The sequence below is a fragment of the Ylistrum balloti genome, unplaced genomic scaffold, assembly GCF_031769215.1.
Source record: "Ylistrum balloti isolate Yb309-2 unplaced genomic scaffold, AGI_CSIRO_Ybal_v1 Utg369642, whole genome shotgun sequence".
NCBI classification, from domain to species: domain Eukaryota; kingdom Metazoa; phylum Mollusca; class Bivalvia; order Pectinida; family Pectinidae; genus Ylistrum; species Ylistrum balloti.
The window spans coordinates 696,558-718,060 of NW_026781902.1; the positions used below are offsets into that span (position 1 = coordinate 696,558).

The following is a 21,503-nucleotide window of genomic DNA, read 5'->3' on the forward strand; positions in this document are numbered from 1 at the left end:
AGGTAAATGAGGTTTGAATTTCTGTCAATTAGGTATATGATGCCCTAATATATATAAAGGGTGATTTTTATTACTTCCCACAGGCTGCTAATGTTCTGCTGAATGCTGCAGTAGGAGATGACGATGCAAATGTACGATATGAAGCCATTCTTCTGTACCAGGCTCACCCCAAGTCCAGTGTCATAGCACCAGTGGATACCAGGCAAGTACATGGACTTTCAAAATGTTGAGGATGAAATTTGGCTATACTTTCAGTCATGTTTGATTATCTTAATATAAATACACAACAAAGACTTAAACAACAGATAAACTGCAAGAAAACATTTCTATATAACTACTTCAATTACAGGGTAAGGACAACCAATGGAACGAGCATGATTGTTGACCCGTATTCAGCAGGGGTTTATGATCTAAAGACTCACCACCGCCGTCGTCGAGGAAACGCTGAATTCCTTTCATTTTTTCTGGAGGCACCCAGTGTAGATTGGCGGAAGTTGTTGGGATCTAAAACACTGGGGGCGTCCTTCGGTGTGGTGATGGTCAATATCCTTGATATAAGCATTGGTGAGTTTAGCTACTAGGTTCAACAAAATCTCCATAGTCAACACTTAATTCTAAATGTCATATCACAATAGTCAGGTGTTTTCTAGTAATTAAACCCCAAAATAGTAAAAATGAATCTTATTATTCTTCAGCTGAAAAACATCTGAAATAATGTCTTAGGTTTATTAAACTCTACTATATTTATCCTGTTGTTAGCTCAGGGGTTCAACATATATAAACTTTTGTGACTACTAATTGACACAATTTCAGCAATATAAGATTGTAGCAATTTGTTTTAGAAATGTTTTACACATAAATTCAGGGTGATTCAAATTGATAAGATGTTATGAATTATGTATTATCAAGTGGAAATCAGTTTGTATCATCCATGTTTTAATTTGGGAAAGTCTACTACTTCGCAAAACCATGGGGTGGGCTTATTACAGGACATTTACTTAGCTCTTGTATATAGTGATACTGAACAGCAATATATAGATGAGTTTATTGCCAAATGAATACAGGTATACAAATTAAGTAAATGTTTGTAATCTTGACCTTTGATGCTGTATAGATCAGTAAGTCATACAAATGGTGAATATACCCTGTTACTATTGGTTACAAACATTGTATTTACCATCATAGTTATAAATCACACAAATAATAATTAATAAATATGTTGTTTTTATGATTCCATAGGCACTCACACAACACTCTTATATTATATTAAAGTCATATTTTCTGTACCTTTTTATTGCCCAAATTGTAATATCAGTCTCTTCCAGTTGAAAGCAGTACTGTGCTGCTGCTAAGAACTTGATACTATTTAACATAAATTTCATTGTCTAGAAATAATGTATCAAATTATTTGTGGAAAACTATAATATTCAGATGAAAGAAAGGCAATTTTGATAAAGTGTATATCATAAGCTAGATGAGTTGTCTTGAAAATTGTAAAAAGTGGATTTGATACATTTTTTGCACAGCTCCTTTGAGTGGCCATATCCGCATAAATGTCCATGATGAAGCGTACGCTAGGGTACATCTGGGTCTTTTGGGAAGAAATCTGGACTTTTTTGTGGCAAGAATTTGTTTCAAGGGAGAAACCAGCTATAACATCAACATCTTACAGGTAAGAAATTGTTTGCATAATCAATTTACAGGTGATACCGATTCAGTGTATCATATCAATGTACAGGCAGTCATTGTCAAATGTCATTTAAAGATGTTATTTCAAGGTGCTAATCACTTACCAGATCAGGGGCTGCGATAGCTCAGTTGGTAGAGCTTTGACCTACATTACTTGTGGTGAAGATCCTATGTGTACGGTCTGATGCTCCCTAATTTTGGCATTTTGTGTTTTTCACAATGCTGAGCCATTGTGGTTGTATCCATGGGTAAAACACTTTTTCCCAATTGCTTTGGATGTCATGCGACAGGTCCTCCACATGTTGTTCAGTGAGGTAGCTACCAGCTACTACAGGGAGACTCCATCCCAAAATGACCTTGGCTGTTCAGAGCTAATAAATTAAAAAAAAAAAACATTTACAGAATGACTTAGAGGTAAAAAAGATGCTTATTGATAAAACTGGATTATGCAGAAAAATGCTCATTGATGAAATTGGATTATGCAGAAAACACAGTACATACACAAACAAGTTCTATACAAAGGGAAACTTTCACAGCTCTAAAACCTCTACCATTTTATCCTTCTGCCAAACGTGTGACAGTTAAAGTGGACTGAAGTTTGAGTTAATGCTGAAATATGTGTCTTGATTGAGAATTGATTTATATATCTGTAGAGCGTGGGAGTGCATTGAAATCTAGAGAGAGTTTTCCTGTGTACAGTAGCATAGTCAGATGTAGGTTAAAGAAATAACAAGCATCTTACAACTTAATGATTGCATACAATGTCCACAATTAAATTAAGTCATTTCTGCATTAGTTAGGTGTAAATGTATTACATTGTAATATAATTATTGAGTAAAATTTTTATGGACTTCATTATTAGATATTAAATTGATGATGAAGATTTACAATTAGTTTATATATTAACTCAAGTAATTGAATGATGATATGATGATGGAGGGATCATACATTATTTAAACGAACTTTTGCCATTTTCATCACTTAACTTGATCTTGATATATTAGTGTCTTTTTGTTCATTTTTTAGGAGGGAGAAATGAAAAAGATAGCCAAACTTGCTAAGGACTTTGACAAGTCCATCAAAAATATTGTGACAGCAGTTGAGTCAGGTGTGGACCTTTTCAAAGATATCATCAGTGGCAGCTTCTCTATTAAAGATATCGTCCAGGCTTTTGTGGATGCTCTACAAGCTTTACCAGGCAAAGTGAGTACCTACACAGTAACTAACACCGACACCCCACCAAAAGTGAGTATCTACACAGTAACTAACACCGACACCCCACCAAAAGTGAGTATCTATACAGGAACTAACACCCCCACACCACCCAATTTGAGTATCTCTCTACACAAGATTGAACATGGTCACACCACACAATGTGAGTATCTACATAGGAACTAACATCCCACATCACCCAATTTGAGTATCTACCTACATAGGAACTAACACCCCCACACCACCCAATTTGAGTATCTCTCTACACAAGAATGAACATGCTCACACTGCCCAATGTGAGTATCTACCTACACAGAAACTTACACCGACATCCCACCAAAAGTGAGTTTCTATACAGGAACTAACGCCTGCATATCACTGAACATTAGTATCTCTCTTCAGAGAAACTTGCTTCTCCACCCAACTCCAATTGCGTATCTATGTACACAGGAACTATCGCTCCCTACCTCACCCAAGGTGAATATCTCTCTTCACATGGAATTACTAATATTTCTGATTGTTTTTAGGTTTGGGATCTAAGGGTACGTGCAGTGAAAGCCATGTATATGTTTGGACAGCTTGATGAAAACGAACTGCCAAAATTTCTGCGTCCTCTTCGGAATTTGATTTACAAAGTCACAACACTATATTCCAATATCAAAACTGATGTTTTGAACTTCTACAATGTAAGTAATACCATCAGAGAATGAAATAACATTATGTCACATGAGACGCAGCCATTTTAGACTCATGTGTCCAGAAATGTTCATTTAAAACCTAAGGTTCACAATGGCATGAAAATAAATGAATGCTGCTCTTTCTTCACGGATTACCATTACTGAGAACAAAATATGATGATATTCAACAACTTTCCTAGATCTAACACAGTGTAAACTTTAACATTATCTGATCCATGTTAACTACCGTTAGTATCATCTGTTGTAAGATGATTACTTAGGTACTCTTTAGTAAAATTTGAAACTTTTTTTTTATACAATACATTTGAATTTATTTATTTATTTTTTTTTTTTTGTTATTTCAGACGCTTGTGGAAACCATAACAATCATCATTCCTCAGCAAGCCAAGTTGATCTATGAGGCCATCAAGGATATCATTGATGGTTTCTCGGTCATCACCAAGGATCCAAAGACAGCCATCATGGGAATAGGCAAAGGTGTAGTCCAGTGAGTGTCATACTGCCATGGAAACAGTTATATTTCCAATATATGGTTATCATATCAACTCACACCAAGAAAGTTTAACTTAATACCAACAAATCTGTAGGAATCTTTGTGTTAAAGGATGTGCTATGCTTTGATGACTGAATTTACATATTGTATGAAATTTCTGTGTTGTCTGTGTTTGTCAGCTCATTATCATTAGATGGTTAGATTGTGGGCAGTTCAAATCACCCTTTATCCATGATCAGTGGTCTGTCTGTCTCTTTGACTACTTTTTCCTGTTTCCAGAGATGCACAGGATCAATATTTCTTAAATTCATGTAGGTCTCTCTTTATCTTTGGTCAATGGTCAGTTGTCTGTGTGTCTGTCCTGAAACATTTCTTCCTGTTTCTTGAGGATTTACAGGGTAGATCTTTCTTAAATTCATGTAGGTTCCTTTCCTTTTTGTGTATTGTACTGTTTGGAACAGATTGGACCAAAATGCTGTCTTAAACAGTTATAATTTGTTGTAACATTTCTGATAAATACTGCCATTGTTTATTGATGTTACTGTTTGTCTAGTTCACCTTCCAGTACAACATACAATAAAGAGAAACTGAAGAGAAGAAGGCAAACAATACAACTTATCAAAACAAAACCCAAATCATCAGATGGTAGGGGCCAAGATCCTTCTGGGATCACTTATAGAACTTTCATAGAATCCTTCGGATCCACCAAGGATTCTTCTACCGATACATCTACCAACTTGTACCACTCACAGAACGTTGGACTCCTCCACCTCTTTTTATTTTCCAACTTTCATAGTTGTTAGGAGATGAATCTAGACTATAGTATGAATCATCTCTGTTGTATCTGTGTTGCAGGGTCTTCATGTCTGTTCGGGAACTTCTGGATGCCAAGAACAAAACACAGGAAGCCTGCTTCTTCTTAAAAGGTAAATGTATATTCTTAGTTATGTAACAATTGTATAGCCTTTGTGTCTTTGGACAATCATTAAATATTTTCAGTCTCTTAAATGAGACAGAGTAAATTTCATTTTGAATTAGATTCTTTTGATTTAGCATACAGTCCAATATTTTCAATTTTTGCTTTCATTTTCAAAGATGGCTTACAAATATAAAATGTAGATTTGGTTAGTAAACTATAGTCTGTTTGTGGACTTTTGTGGAATATGTCTATTGTTATATCAAAGTATCGGTAAAAAAAACCCATGAAAATTTCAGCCATTGAAAATAACGCATTTTGCTGTTATGTGGAGCAGAAATTATACAACAGTTTGATCAGGGCTCTCACACCCCATTTTGCGACTTGGGCCCGGGGTCCTTAGAATTGGGAAAAATAGCAGCGTTTTCCTTAGAATTGGGAAAACTTGGGGTCTATATTGGGAAAGAAAGATACTATTTTGCATTGGGAATGGGGCCGAATATCTGCCCCAAATCTGGCAGATCGAGAGCCCCGTTGATACAGTGAATGTTGTTCGTCTGTCATTGATGATTGGATATATTGCTTTGTTGTTTGAACAGCTGTTCAATTGTGTGTATTTTGACTCTAATTATGATTATGTTGATATTTTGATATTTTCTGTTTGGTTTTATAGACCAGAGACCATATTGGTGGGACTTAGGAAAACAACTTGACATTATTTTGGCAATGACTGTAAATGCATCTAATGCCATCCAAGAAGAAGGTACTGCATGGGTTAACCAGCCATTTGCGGAAGGAGAGGATCTCATCGCGACCTTCACTGGGGGAAAGATGAATACGGTAAAACACATACTTAAATAGACATGCATATCATATTCTCCTACTGCAATTATAAAAAAGGAAATTAACAATACCAACTTTTTCTAGAGCATTACAAATTAAAAATCTTGAGATTTTAGATTAAAGAGAATGAATATACCTGCTGCATCTGAAGGCATGTTTAAAGGGTCAAAGATATGACAGTTCTGCAGACAAGGGTACTCTTTATGTGCACTCTGCTTTGGGTAACAAGAAAGATGGAAGGGAGAATTTGTTGCTTTGATTTACTTTCTATTACTTCATCATATCATATTTCCTGATGCCGAATTGAGTAAACCCATAGGTTTTGCACAAGAGGGACCACAGACTCTCACACATCTATGATCAAATGTTGAACAAATTATTACAAATTAGGCAATGTTATTAATCCTGCTCTGATTTAGGGATTTGAGTAAAGATTTATTTTAAGTCACAAACCACCACAATTAGGAAATAATATTCAAATTTTTGAAACCTTTGTAAGTTATAGGGTATGACTGGACAAAAAATACTAGAATTTATAAATATTGGGAAAAAAAACTAGAATTCATAAACCTTGGGAAATAATTTTGTTTTAGAGTGTAGCTAGACAAGAACTACTTGACAACCTGACAGCCATTAAGGATGAACTATTGGAGCCTTTTGATGACCTCAGAACTATTGCCAAAGATTTCCTTACTGAGTACGGACAGGTGTTTACTCTGGTGAAGAACATCAAGGAGGCTTACACCACTCTGAAAGAAGGGTAAGGTTAAATGGAAAGTTAAAATTGTCGCAAATTTCTCATTTTACCAAGCCTTGATTATAGAAAAACTAGATACTTTTGCACATTTGTGGAAATTGTATTTCATCAGACTTTTCTTTGGAACATTATTCTTCAGGTTGGAAATGTCATTGTACTGTCTTGTGTATCTTTTGGTCTGTCATCAACTTAACATCACGTCACACTCTTTTCAACCTTGGTGTACATAGGATTATAGTACAGCTGTAAAAAATCAGCTGATTTCGTACACTACATGTAACACTTCTGGAATTGGTAATTTTTTATGCATGACACAAGGTTTTTATACGCTGGCGGACGCGTTCATATATTGGCATCATTTTCTCCGTCTGTCAGTCCATACGTCCATTTCTTGTGAACGCAACTCCTAATCATCAGGTTTTCACGAAACTTGCTCAATGTCACTACTACAATGGGTAGATGTGCATGAAGGGGCGATTTTTTGGTTCGTTGATTATTGTAAGATTTATGCCATTTTCAACTTGGTATCTGTAGCTTGCCCTTAATGGAGCTTTGTGAATGCAACTCCTCCTAAACTAATGATCAGATTTTCATAAAACTTGCTCAATGTCACTAATACAATGGTTCGATGTGCATGAAGGGGTGATGTTATGGTTCATTGATTTTTGTAAGATTTATGCCATTTTATCTTGATCTTTATATTTTGTGGCGGCGTGTATTGTGTCCATGGCACTCTTGTTATAAAGTTGATGTATGATGTAATTATTGTATTGTAATTTATTAACTTTTAAGTATGAAATGAACATTCAGTCTTTGAAGGTTTGTTTTATATTTTATTTTCAGATATGATTTTGCTCGATCAATTATTGATAGAATATTTGGTCCAAAAGCTCACAAGAGCTTTCCACGCAGAAAACGACTAGAAGGTGGGGGGTGTGGTAAAGATGGCTTTTACCCTTCCAAACTCGACAAAAGTGGACAAGCTGAATACGAATTTGATGGAGTTGATCTTATAGTGGAGGAGGACGAGAATGTAAGTGGTATTGAGGGCCTGAAGGCAAGACTTATTTGAAATTTAAAATCTATGTGTAAGTATTTAAATATGTTGTCGTTACACGTAGGAGAAACTCTGCTATGTTCCTATCATAATCCCAATGTCGAGTCACAAAATTAAAATCGACCAATATTATTTTAAATTAAGATGACAAAGTCACTTATTTATTAGATCTAGAAGATATAGTTCAGGTGGAGGAAGTAAAGGCACTACATGGCGGACATTTTGTTATTTTACCTGTAATTGTAATGACGTATACTCATTGTGTTGGAATATAGTTCCAGGAAACATTCTCATGTGTTTTTTACTCATAGTTATTTTGAAAAGTTTTCAGAAATGTAATTTTGATTAGCTTACTAGCATTTGATGGTCACCTGTTCAGGCATTGATTATGATAATTGTACCTTGTTACAGTTGTGGAGCCTCTATAGTACCGTTGCTAGTTAAATCTGTCTGCTTTTGAGCAAAGTATTTTGATTGTACCTTGTTACAGGTGGTGGCACCGTTCCCAGGTTTGGTCTACATCACGGATAACGCTGATGAAGTGAGAATCAATGCTACAGGCGGATCACTCCGCGACATCGTGGTAGTTATTACAAATGTGAACCCAAACAGCACCATCTTAAAGGTCACCGACTCTAATTACATTGAGAAGCGGGTGAGTAAGACTGTCCGAAAAGTCTTCAGTGACATTTTCCGTACTACTCATAAAGAATTAGTTATCTTGAGGACTGGCCCTATTGTTACATTTGTCAATGGGCTAGAAAACAATACACACAGAAAATAAACAATAGGATTGTATACCTGTTTGCTGTTAGTTGTAAAATGATTTACAATCAAAAGAAACACAATTTTAAGACCATTATTAGGTCACTATTTAATAAGATACGTTTTACAGTTGAACCTGGTTTTCGCAAACTCCGCAGGACCATGGGAAATCTTCAAGATAACCGAGTATTTAATTTTAGTGAGTTAAAATGTTTTGTGTTAAGTTAGGCAGAGACTGATGAAATGCTTTGAATTAAGCAGGGTCTTTTAGTTTTGCGAATTCAAGAAAACAAGGTTTGACTGTACAGTAAACCTTGGATAAGTCAAAGTCGTTGGGACCAAGTAAAATATTCGACTTATCCGATGGTTCGACTCAACCATGTTTTTGTCTATCGCCTGTAATCAAGACATCGTATATTTAAACTGACCCTATTTTCGCCAATCATGTCTGATAGCAAGGTATTAATGAAAAGAACAAGACAACATCTCTATTTTATAATAACAATTATTTTTTATCAAAATACAAATAAATTGTAGGTTAATGACAGTTACTGCAATTATCATTGTCACAAACACATGGATAATGCATACAAGATTGAACAAAAGACAAATATCATCGGACCACAGTCGCTAAGAAAGACTATCGGTTTCCATCATACACACAGTCACTAAGAAAGACTATCGGTTTCCATCATACACACAGTCACTAAGAAAGACTATCGGTTTCCATCATACACACAGTCACTAAGAAAGACTATCGGTTTCCATCACACACAGTCGCTAAGAAAGACTATCGGTTTCCATCATACACACAGTCACTAAGAAAGACTATCGGTTTCCATCATACACACAGTCACTAAGAAAGACTATCGGTTTCCATCATACACACAGTCACTAAGAAAGACTATCGGTTTCCATCATACACACAGTCACTAAGAAAGACTATCGGTTTCCATCATACACACAGTCACTAAGAAAGACTATCGGTTTCCATCATACACACAGTCACTAAGAAAGACTATCGGTTTCCATCATACACACAGTCGCTAAGAAAGACTATCGGTTTCCATCATACACACAGTTACTAAGAAAGACTATCGGTTTCCATCATACACACAGTCGCTAAGAAAGACTATCGGTTTCCATCATACACACACTCATACAAACAGTCACTAAGAAAGACTATCGGTTTCCATCATACACACAGTCACTAAGAAAGACTATCGGTTTCCATCATACACACAGTCACTAAGAAAGACTATCGGTTTCCATCATACACACAGTCACTAAGAAAGACTATCGGTTTCCATCATACACACAGTCACTAAGAAAGTCTGTAATCTTTGACTGTTGATGGACACATGTCTTCAGCAAGTTCATAGAAATTTTTCCGGAGATGTAAGTCATCATGGCCAAAAGTTCGTCAGACTCCTCGGAGTTCTCCAAATGCGTCATGATGGTGTCGCAGGCATCGCGGACGGCAGTAGATGAAGGGTTAGGTCTGGGTGGTGGTGTAGAATCGTCATCAACAACTCCCGGCAAAAAGTAAACATGAGATGTTTTACTTCAATGGCTGTTTGATCGCATAGTTCTTGGTTAAATGAGATAATTACCTGTGCACCTGCATAAACAAAAGGATTAGGTGGATCGATACCGTAAAATTACATTGTGCATGTAGGCCTGTTGACACCATTACGGCTGACCGATCACACTCGTTACCAATCAGGAAAATTTACCTGAGACAATGTGGCGTCTGAATGTTCGACACAAACATGGAATTTTTTGTACGATTTAGAAGGGACAGACCACAAAATATATTCAACACAACCACAGTATTCGATTCAACAGTGTTCGATTCATCTGTGTTTAATTTACTAAGATAAAGAGGAGAAAAAATCGGGATCGAACGAAACGCTCGACTCGTCCGATGTATTCGACTCATGTGTGTTCGACACAAGTGAGTTTTACTGTATTTGGTATTCACTAGACCTGCCTCTAATTCAGTTTTTGTTTTCATATGAAGGTTGCTGGGGGTCAGATCATTGGTACAGCAACACGGTCACCATGTGCTGGTAACAATCACATCCATCTAGCTTTGTTTAAGCTGGGAGGTCTCCTCAAGAACGAGATAGAACCAGTGGACCCATCAAGATTCTTGGAGCCAAGATTCCCAGGCATCCCACAATGGATACAGCATTGTGATGATTACAGACTTGTGTTTAAGGTAAGAAATTCATACTGTATATTGTCCTGTAAAAGACCTTGAGTGACCTTCGGTAACAGTGATTTTCCTTGTACTTTAATGATATTTATGATCACTATAACAAAAGAGAAAAATATTTTTGATCCTCCACGAAGGGAGAGCAAAAAGGTGCTGCTTTGTCCGTCAGTTCGTTCTTATTTTGTTTGGAGCATAACACAATCTAAAAGAGGTATTATCATAATACTTCATAGGTAGATAGATCTCAGCAAGGAAAAGGGCAGTGCACAAGAACCATCACTCTTTTGCATAATTTAGGAGCTCTTGCCCTTTGTTATTTTCATACTTTAATTTTGTCTGGAGCATTACACTAAAACTATATGAGATATCAACATAATTCTTCATAGGTAGATAGGTAGATCTCAAAAAGGAGAAGTGCATTGCACAAGAACAATCACTCTCTTATTACCCTTTGTTATTTTTCATACTTTCACACAAAGAATACATGGATGATAGTAAGAATTGTGTTTTTCAGTAACATGTATTTAAAGCATTCCTTTTCGTTAAAGAGTGTTTTTAATATTGTTTATATTTTCCTAATTCTTTTAAACAGTTTGAGACAATTGCTGAAGGAACCATAGTTGGTTTAGGAGGACAAAACCAGAATAACACCAGTCCGCAGCTGAATAACACAAATGTCAAACCTATGATCCAGCTTCCTACTGCTGAGGATCCTGGCCAGCCTGTTCAGTCACTCAAAGGTCAGTTTGTGTCATGGCTAACTATGTTAAGTTGAACTTCTTACAATAGTATTGCAAGGTTCTAAAGATACTGATCAGATTTTGTTTACGTCTTATTGTTCGATTCTTACCTAGGTCTTGTTTGATCCTTACCTAGGTATTGTTTGATCCTTACCTAGGTATTGTTAGATTCTTACCTAGGTATTGTTTGATCCTTACCTAGGTCTTGTTTGATCCTTACCTAGGTCTTGTTTGATCCTTACCTAGGTATTGTTTGATCCTTACCTAGGTCTTGTTTGATCCTTACCTAGGTCTTGTTTGATCCTTACCTAGGTATTGTTTGATCCTTACCTAGGTATTGTTAGATTCTTACCTAGGTATTGTTAGATTCTTACCAAGGTCTTGTTTGATCCTTACCTAGGTCTTGTTTGATCCTTACCTAGGTATTGTTTGATCCTTACCTAGGTCTTGTTTGATCCTTACCTAGGTCTTGTTTGATTCTTACCTAGGTATTGTTTGATCCTTACCTAGGTCTTGTTTGATCCTTACCTAGGTATTGTTTGATCCTTACCTAGGTCTTGTTTGATCCTTACCTAGGTATTGTTTGATCCTTATCTAGGTCTTGTTTGATCCTTACCTAGGTATTGTTTGATCCTTACCTAGGTATCGTTAGATTCTTACCTAGGTTTTGTTTGATCCCTTACCTAGGTTTTGTTTGATCCCTTACCTAGGTCTTGTTTGATCCTTACCTAGATCTTGTTTGATCCTTACCTAGGTTTTGTTTGATCCTTACATAGGTATTGTTAGATTCTTACCTAGGTATTGTTTGATCCTTACCTAGGTCTTGTTTGATCCTTACCTAGGTCTTGTTAGATTCTTACCTAGGTATTGTTAGATTCTTACCTAGGTCTTGTTTGATCCTTACCTAGATCTTGTTTGATCCTTACCTAGGTCTTGTTTGATCCTTACCTAGGTATTGTTTGATCCTTACCTAAGTCTTGTTTGATCCTTACCTAGGTATTGTTTGATTCTTACCTAGGTATTGTTTGATCCTTACCTAGGTCTTGTTTGATCCTTACCTAGGTCTTGTTTGATCCTTACCTAGGTATTGTTTGATCCTTACCTAGGTCTTGTTTGATCCTTACCTAGGTATTGTTTGATTCTTACCTAGGTATTGTTTGATCCTTACCTAGGTCTTGTTTGATCCTTACCTAGGTCTTGTTTGATCCTTACCTAGGTCTTGTTTGATCCTTACCTAGGTATTGTTCGATTCTTACCCAGGTCTTGTTTGATCCTTACCTAGGTCTTGTTTGATCCTTACCTAGGTCTTGTTTGATCCTTACCTAGGTCTTGTTTGATCCTTACCTAGGTCTTGTTTGATCCTTACCTAGGTATTGTTTGATCCTTACCTAGGTCTTGTTTGATCCTTACCTAGGTATTGTTTGATCCTTACCTAGGTATTGTTTGATCCTTACCTAGGTCTTGTTTGTTATCACTTGGGTATTGGTTAATTCTTACTGCAGCTTTTGTTCAGTTCATACATCATTAATGTTAAATTCTTAGGATGTTTGAGTTGGGATGATGTAGTATGGTTTTCGCAATCTCCTGCCTTGTTTTATCTGTAATATTTGTTTTCAATGTATGCTTTTGATCAGATAACCCAGATGGAATGTATACTAAAAAGGACAGTCAGCCGACACTTGCAGATGACCTTGACCAGGGGATTGAGGACCAATGTCCAAGTCCGACCACGTATAATCCAGCTTCTTCTACCACCACCACTACCACCACAGTTGCCCCGGCAACCACCCAGAAAAAAGGTAATGGTTTTTGTATGAGAAAAAATGACATTATGTAACTAAAGCTGCTTAATCAGACCACTTGATTAAACCTGTAAAACTTACCTGCAGGGTTTTTCATAATTTTGTTAGTAGTAGGCTGTGTAGTGAAAGTAGGAGGCTGGCCTGCCGTGTACGTGTAGTCGTGTGTAGAACATTTATTACAGAACTGGATTGGTGTAGGCGGCCAAATGATCAAAGTAGGCGGTCAAATTGGCCGCCGACCACCTCTTATGGAAAACCCTGTACCTGTGAAGAAAACAACCCACTATTACACAAATACTTTTCCGTATCATTGCTACTTCTCATATGATTTTTCATTACCACAAGACAATAACATTTGAATCATTTCAGGCTTGTTTTCTAACTTGCTGAAGAAAGCAGACAGTTTCTTAAAGAAGTTCTCGCTAAGAAGGTTAAGGATGGGAACCATCATTGAGTTTCTGGATCGTTTAGGTTTGGATGAAAGCAAAGAAAAAATGGCCAATGTCATGAAGACAATTAAGGTAATAAAAAATGTTCCTGTAATCTCACAGCCCAACATTGCTGTAATCTTACAGTCCAATGTTCCTGTAATCTCACAGCCCAATGTTCCTGTAATCTCACAGTCCAATGTTCCTGTAATCTCACAGCCCAATGTTCCTGTAATCTCACAGCCCAATGTTCCTGTAATCTCACAGCCCAATGTTCCTGTAATCTCACAGCCCAATGTTAGTGTAATCTCACAGCCCAATGTTCCTGTAATCTCACAGTCCGATGTTCCTGTAATCTCACAGCCCAATGTTCCTGTAATCTCACAGTCCAATGTTCCTGTAATCTCACAGTCCAATGTTCCTGTAATCTCACAGCCCAATGTTCCTGTAATCTCACAGTCCAATGTTCCTGTAATCTCACAGCCCAATGTTCCTGTAATCTCACAGCCCAATGTTCCTGTAATCTCACAGTCCAATGTTCCTGTAATCTCACAGTCCAATGTTCCTGTAATCTCACAGTCCAATGTTACTGTAATCTCACAGCCCAATGTTCCTGTAATCTCACAGTCCAATGTTACTGTAATCTCACAGCCCAATGTTCCTGTAATCTCACAGCCCAATGTTCCTGTAATCTCACAGTCCAATGTTACTGTAAATTCACAGCCCAATGTTCCTGTAATCTCACAGCCCAATATTCCGGTAATCTCACAGTAGATGAGGAGCAGGTTCTTTTTTATTTTATGTTTCCAATGTCATTCAGTCAAAGGTCAAGGTCAGAAATTGAATCTCAGTGATAAGGGTCACACACTTTGAAGTGGGGCACTTATGGAGAAGCAAGCATTGAATTTTATACCAAGTTTTCAAATGAAAATCTATTAACTTATACTTCAGTACATGAGATATATATAGGATACAAATTTACAATAAATGATATAATATCATTTTCTGTATGATGACATAACAATCAATGTCAGATTGGCACAACCAATGAAATAGCTTCATGATGTATTGCCAGTTATGTTATAAGAACATATTGCAAGAGGATTTCAATGTAAAATGGTGTATAGATTGATATAGATTAGCATGGTTGACCAAAGGACACTAGTGGAAATTTCTGATGTTAATTGTCAGATGATTCCTGATGTTAATTGTCAGATGATCCCTGACGTTAATTGTCAGATGATCCCTGATGTTAAATGTCTGATGATTCCTGATGTTAAATGTCTGATGATCCCTGACGTTTATTGTCAGAAGATGATTCCTGATGTTAAATGTCAGATGATCCCTGATGTTAATTGTCAGATGATCCCTGATGTTAATTGTCCGATGATTCCTGATGTTAAATGTCTGATGATTCCTGATGTATATTGTCAGATGATTCCTGATGTTAATTGTCTGATGATTCCTGATGTTAATTGTCAGATGATCCCTGATGTTAATTGTCCGATGATTCCTGATGTTAATTGTCAGATGATTCCTGATGTTAATTGTCCGATGATTCCTGATGTTAATTGTCAGATGATCCCTGATGTTAATTGTCCGATGATTCCTGATGTTAAATGTCTGATGATTCCTGATGTATATTGTCAGATGATTCCTGATGTTAATTGTCAGATGATTCCTGATGTTAATTGTCAGATGATCCCTGATGTTAAATGTCTGATGATTCCTGATGTTAATTGTCAGATGATTCCTGATGTTAATTGTCGGATGATTCCTGATGTTAATTGTCAGATGATTCCTGATGTTAATTGTCAGATGATTCCTGATGTTAATTGTCAGATGATTCCTGATGTTAATTGTCAGATGATTCCTGATGTTAATTGTCAGATGATCCCTGATGTTAATTGTCGGATGATCCCTAATGTTAATTGTCAGATGATTCCTGATGTTAATTGTCAGATGATTCCTGACATTAATTGTCAGATGATTCCTGATGTTAATTGTCGGATGATTCCTGACATTAATTGTCAGATGATTCCTGATGTATATTGTCAGATGATCCCTGATGTTAATTGTGGGATGATTCCTGACATTAATTGTCAGATGATTCCTGATGTTAATTGTCTGATGATTCCTGATGTTAATTGTCAGATGATCCCTGATGTTAATTGTCAGATGATTCCTGATGTTAATTGTCAGATGATTCCTGATGTTAATCCCTGATGTTAAATGTCTGATGATCCCTGACGTTTATTGTCAGAAGATGCCTGATGTTCTTCAAAACTGATATTGATGTGTTGACAGAGAATCATTGACAACAAACCCTGCTTGGGCCCACAACAGATGTCTGATGAACAGTTACGAATGGCGCTTCAAAGCAAGGGAATCAACTCCACTGGAAGCCGTGAAGTCCTGAGAGCTAGACTGCTTAAAAATGAAAACAGTAAATATCAGTATTAAATTTAATATAAGAAACATAAATTTCAGATTAAACAATAACAAATATTTTCATCCTATTTGTTAAAGGGCAAAACGGGCAAATACTTTGAAAGCATCTTTGACAAAATGTATACAGTATTCAAATTTTAATTAAGAAGTAGCTGTTTCAGTACAGCTGATATTTTTCTTCATAATGTGAAAGAGTTTGAGGTAAATTTTAAGTTGAATGGCGCTTCAGAGCAAGGGAAAACATGGAACAATACTGAGAGCTAGACTGCTTAAAAATGAAAACAGTAAATATCAGTATTATGTTGAGTATACTAGTGATATCTTTGAGGTGGCCCTCCATCTCTGGGTCGCAGGTTTGAGACCTACTTGGGGCAGTGGCAAGGTCCTCTGGAACTATGTCTTTTCTCCACCATCTAAGCCTGGCACATCCTTAATGACCCTGGCTGTTAATAGGACATAAAACAATAATAAACCAAGATGTCTTTGACATTCAACAACATTTCAAACACTGATTGGTGTTCTTTTTCTGTTACATAATTCTTAGTCTCTGTTAAGTTGATAAAAAGTTAATATACAATGGGATCTGTTTTGTTGTAAGAGTGATGATATTTGTTACTACAGAATGTCCGTTGTTGTCCTTCACAATGCCAAAGAATGTCTACTGTACATTCCAACAAAACTGCATGGGAGTAGAGTGCTGTATCAACGCAAAAGTCTTCATGTTCCTTAAAGTGTTCAAAGCCTGGGCGAGGTTCAACCCCTGTGACTTTGAGTTCTCATTTGGACTCGAGGACTGGAACTACACAATAGCGTTGGAGCGGGTCTCATTTGATGGTGAATTTTATAACTAACACACTGTATCTGTATTACAATACCTTTAAGTGTTGAAAATAACAGTTTATATTTTAAACAAGAATTTCATGCCATTCTCTAGAGGCTGAATACTAGCCATATTTTTTGGAGGAGAATCATGTGAAAGTGAGTTTTCATTTTGTTTTATGGATGCCTGTTTCCTTGCAATGCTCTGGTAATATGGTTTGAATGCTTTGATACTGGTGAGAATCTTTCGTGACTATTCTGTTATGTATTACAGGCCGAGAGGATGAAATATACACGGGATTGGAGTTGGATATATTTGGTGGTGTGGAACTTGTAATCAAATACAAGATCCAGAAGACTGACTATGAAACAGTGGCAGACTTTGGAATTGGAATGTGCAGTTTGTCCGATCCTACCCAGTGTCCACTTTTCTTCCCCCTTCTTGACAAAGCAGTTCTTCCCCTTCCTACTTGTTACCCCAATGGTACTGTTGTATGGCCCAAAGGTAAGTCATCAAAAACGTGCAAATTAAGCCAGGCTCCTTTTACTGAACATGCCTGCCTTATTTTATATTATTGGTCGTTCCATCAATCATGTGCAAAAATAAATAGAGATTGTTTTGTTTTATTTGGTTTGACTTGAAAACTTATTACATAACAATTTCAATTTGATTAATAATGTATCTTTATCTTTGCTCCTATTTCATAAACTTTACTTCCCTAAGTCAGAAAACAGAGCAAAGTTTAAGGTAAGTTTTCAATCAGATTGAGAGTAAGTTCCGCAAGATTTGAAAATATGTATTAGTTTGACCTTATTTCTATTTCTTGTTCACAGTTAATTTTAAGGAATTCTTCAGTAAGGAGGCTATAGCGAAACGTTTGAAGGAGGCTGGTGCTGCTGCTGTCAAGATAGCAGCAGAGGCTGCTGCAAGTGTTATCCTTCAGATCCTGGGCCTTCCAGCAGTGAGTTGTCTCCCCATGAGTTGAAATTAGATCGGAGGAAATGACACAAATATGCCACTTCACAAAAGGAATTAACATTTGATAAAAATATTTGGCACATTGTTAATGTACAGGTTAAATTAAAAGCAATTACATATTACTTAGATTTTTTTTCGAAACAAATAATATTACAACATCATACTCTGAAATCAGCTATTTTTGTGGGGATGGGAGTATTTTTGTGTTGATTTGTAGGTACTTTTACTAAGTTGCTTTATTGTTCATAGGTAAATGTTATTTAGATATATTTATCCATGAAACAAAAGGTTCACAAAAGAGTGTTTTTTTTTAAATCCATGAAAATAGAGCACCACGAAAATAGATGATTTTACAGTATTTACACTTTGTTTCAATATGTAAAATTTAAAAATGATCAAGGTGCTTTTCATACAGTCAATATATTTTCCAAAATTTCATTACTATGTTTAGTTTCACATTATTTTTATTCAGTTTGAAAATTGATATATATCCAAATATTTTTTATTTGACATTACACTTGTTTTATCACAGTTGGATCTTATCAGACTAACATTATATTTAAAGATCTGATTTGATTTCAAACCCTAGGATATGTTAGACCAGACTGATCCCTGTCCTCGTGGAGAGATTAGAACAGATTTACAGTTGAGGGAAGAGCTGGCATCTCGAGGACTGAGTACTATTGGAGATCGTGCCACACTTTTGGATCGCTATAGCGAGGATGATAGAAGTTAGTAGTTAACATATTTTCAGGTTATAAGCTGCACTGGTATCATTTTTGCGATTTGATCCACATATAAACCCCACCATTCAACTGTAATAGAAGAAAATTAATTTGACAGCTTTTAAAAATTTTCCTGATGATGCTGAGTCATGTGATTTAGTGAAGCAATGGAGAACACACTAGCTTTCACCATTGATAATTTTTTTTATTATGAAAAGGTATGGTTGACCTTCCTGGCTATGTCAGTTTTCTCTGGACATCCTTTTTTCTCCCAGGTTAAATCCACCTTCCAACTAAATCAATACATTAATTCTCACGCAAACATATAAATGAAAACCATGGAATGTTATCATTTACTTCTATACAGGGAGTTTCAGATTTCCATTTAAACTTATAGTAAAAAAAAATAGAAGTATAGTTTGATTATTTCAATGATGAACAAAATAAATATGGGTTGTTTCTTTGGAGAAATATTCTCCATGTTGTATTATATTATCTTCCCAAAGTAATATTTTGGACTCAGAATCTGATGAAAACGTCAATTTTTCAGCATGTTCTTTGTACAACACAAGTCTAACAATTCCAGAAATCATATTATATAGACACCATTGTCTTCCCAAAGTAATATTTTGGACTCAGAATCTAATGAATACATTGTCAAATTTTCAGCATGTTCTTTGTACAACACAAGTCTAACAATACCAGAAATAGCGAGTGACACCTTGAGGCAGATAGTACACTACTTCATCTCCAGCAATTGTATGAGACTGGATGCCTGTGTTGACATTAATATCCAGCATGCGGGATTGAGCTATACCAAGGCATTTAAAGCCTATGTAGAACTTGACCCATGTAACTTTATCCTCCATGCCAAGTTTGAAAAAATCTCCATTTCAATTGTTCTCATTTCATATGAATGGGGTAAGTATATTGGAAGTATCAGTTAATTTTGTGTTGGCATCCATTTTTTAGAATGGAGAGGTTATGAAAAAATATGGTTGTAATTAGATTAGTTGATGATGGGTCATATCATATTAAAAGGGCATTCTTTTGTTGAAACTACTTTTTAATAAGGATGGTAGAATTGTACTAAAATGGAATCTCAGAGCATATTCTTTTAAAATTAATGACCCATTTTTCTATTCAGTTTCAAAGTTTGACAAAAAGGATTGGACTACATAAAATTCGAAAAAGTTTTAACTTATTTTCATGCAGCGTATTTTGAAAGTGTGAGTAGGACAGGGAAACTTGTATCTATAATATTAAGGGAATTTTAGCTCATACATAAAATCAAGGATGTGTATTTCTGCTTTAGGTTGATATTTCTAAATTTATAAAACAACATATTCATTTGCAGGTAAAACAGAGACGGTAGAACTTATTCAGAATGTGATGTTAAAGTAAGTAGAACATTTATTTTAAAAGTTAAACTCTCTTCTCAACGTTAATCTATAAATCTTGATGAATACTGCAGGTAGAATTTGTTAAATTAGTTCAACAGGGCATTGGTTTTTGTTTTGTTTAGTATAAAATTAATGTATCAAGAGTTTACAGATTACAAAATTTGTACCTAAAATAATTTTTAAAAAACCGATTATATATAAAAATTATCATCAAATTTTTTTTTCATATCCTGTGTGTACTCTCTATTTGGCCTTACAAACAAAATTGAAGCTTACAATTTGTAAACATCAAGTCTGACAACTTTTCCCAGGAAAACAGAATTTTCTATTTCGCTATTTCATCAGATGTCATTTTTTTAAAGCATAAATAAAACAAATAACTGTCAAAATATAATTAATTAATTATAAATAATTTTTCCTTTTTAAAATTTAACATTGTGTAACTTGCATTTTTATGTTGATATTTCAATATAATGTGTTAAGATCGGTCATTTGTGGTATGTTAAAAATGTCTTTACACACCAGTAAACAACAAAAAAGACCAACTATTTCTTGAAAGGTGAAATAAATGATACATAACATTTGTTGTTTCAGGTTCAGCATTGGTAAAGATGATGTGAAGAAGGTGTTTGTTGTCAGTTTTGGCATGAGTGTTTGTCCAGCTGATGGTTCCAACTGCTTCATAGACGACTTCTTCCTCTCCAACATAGAAATTCCCATCCCAGTTTGTAATGAAAATTTCACACTGCCAGGTTTGTGGATTGTTACAGATACTATGATTCACAAAATAATGTTTCATTAGGCTTACATTGAAAGAATATATATATGTAATCTTTAAAGCTGATTTTTTATGTAGGCAAACTGATTCATTTAATGTGACATTTTGGGATTAATTCAGGATGGTCATACAGATATTAATACAGGTCTCGAAAGGTTTGTTAAGGTTCATCTTGAACAAACTAAGAGCAATGATTAAACATAAAATTCATGTCAAACTGATCAGTGAAAATGACTAAGATATATTCACTGAAAACATCATACATTAAAAATATAATTTCTGGAGTTTTCTCCCTTATTGGTACTTTACCAGTTGTAGAGATTGTTGTCTTATATACAGGTAGTGGCTCCATCCAAGACTTCCTGACGGGACTGGGAGGGAAGATGACAGCTGAAGCGTTCAAACTTATACTTCGATCGTTTGATTTAGATGTGAGTATTGATGTAGATTAAAAATTGTCAAATATTATTTTCAAGCCAATGTTAAAAATTTGTTAGAAATACATTTATGTGAACGATTAATTTATTCCTATAATGACTACTGTTTGTTAGCTGACATGAAAGACCCAGTGAATGATTAATTAATTCTTATAATGACTACTGTTTGTTAGCTGACATGAAAGACCATGTTGGGTATGCTTATACAGGTGTGCGTACACTAGTTTTCATTAAAATGTTTGCTCAGAAAATTGCTGAAAGGATTTATACTAAAAGTAGTAGAAAGATCT

The 21,503-nt window shown here is 35.6% G+C and overlaps 1 protein-coding gene across 1 annotated transcript in view; it reads left to right on the top strand.

The window, feature by feature from the left end:
* The window catches only part of LOC132554742 (uncharacterized), a 182,423-nt gene that overhangs the window by 19,830 nt on the left and 141,090 nt on the right, over positions 1-21,503 (top strand). The window contains exons 15-38 of the mRNA XM_060219054.1: positions 84-202; positions 350-564; positions 1,527-1,672; positions 2,716-2,892; positions 3,429-3,587; positions 3,944-4,086; positions 4,948-5,018; positions 5,682-5,848; positions 6,445-6,611; positions 7,452-7,641; positions 8,156-8,320; positions 10,454-10,654; positions 11,244-11,391; positions 13,026-13,190; positions 13,563-13,714; positions 15,929-16,067; positions 16,694-16,906; positions 17,166-17,396; positions 17,726-17,853; positions 18,460-18,601; positions 19,265-19,516; positions 19,953-19,995; positions 20,593-20,750; positions 21,116-21,207. Coding sequence (XP_060075037.1) covers positions 84-202; positions 350-564; positions 1,527-1,672; positions 2,716-2,892; positions 3,429-3,587; positions 3,944-4,086; positions 4,948-5,018; positions 5,682-5,848; positions 6,445-6,611; positions 7,452-7,641; positions 8,156-8,320; positions 10,454-10,654; positions 11,244-11,391; positions 13,026-13,190; positions 13,563-13,714; positions 15,929-16,067; positions 16,694-16,906; positions 17,166-17,396; positions 17,726-17,853; positions 18,460-18,601; positions 19,265-19,516; positions 19,953-19,995; positions 20,593-20,750; positions 21,116-21,207 — 3,783 coding nt within the window. The remainder of the gene's footprint in view (positions 1-83; positions 203-349; positions 565-1,526; positions 1,673-2,715; positions 2,893-3,428; positions 3,588-3,943; positions 4,087-4,947; positions 5,019-5,681; positions 5,849-6,444; positions 6,612-7,451; positions 7,642-8,155; positions 8,321-10,453; positions 10,655-11,243; positions 11,392-13,025; positions 13,191-13,562; positions 13,715-15,928; positions 16,068-16,693; positions 16,907-17,165; positions 17,397-17,725; positions 17,854-18,459; positions 18,602-19,264; positions 19,517-19,952; positions 19,996-20,592; positions 20,751-21,115; positions 21,208-21,503) is intronic.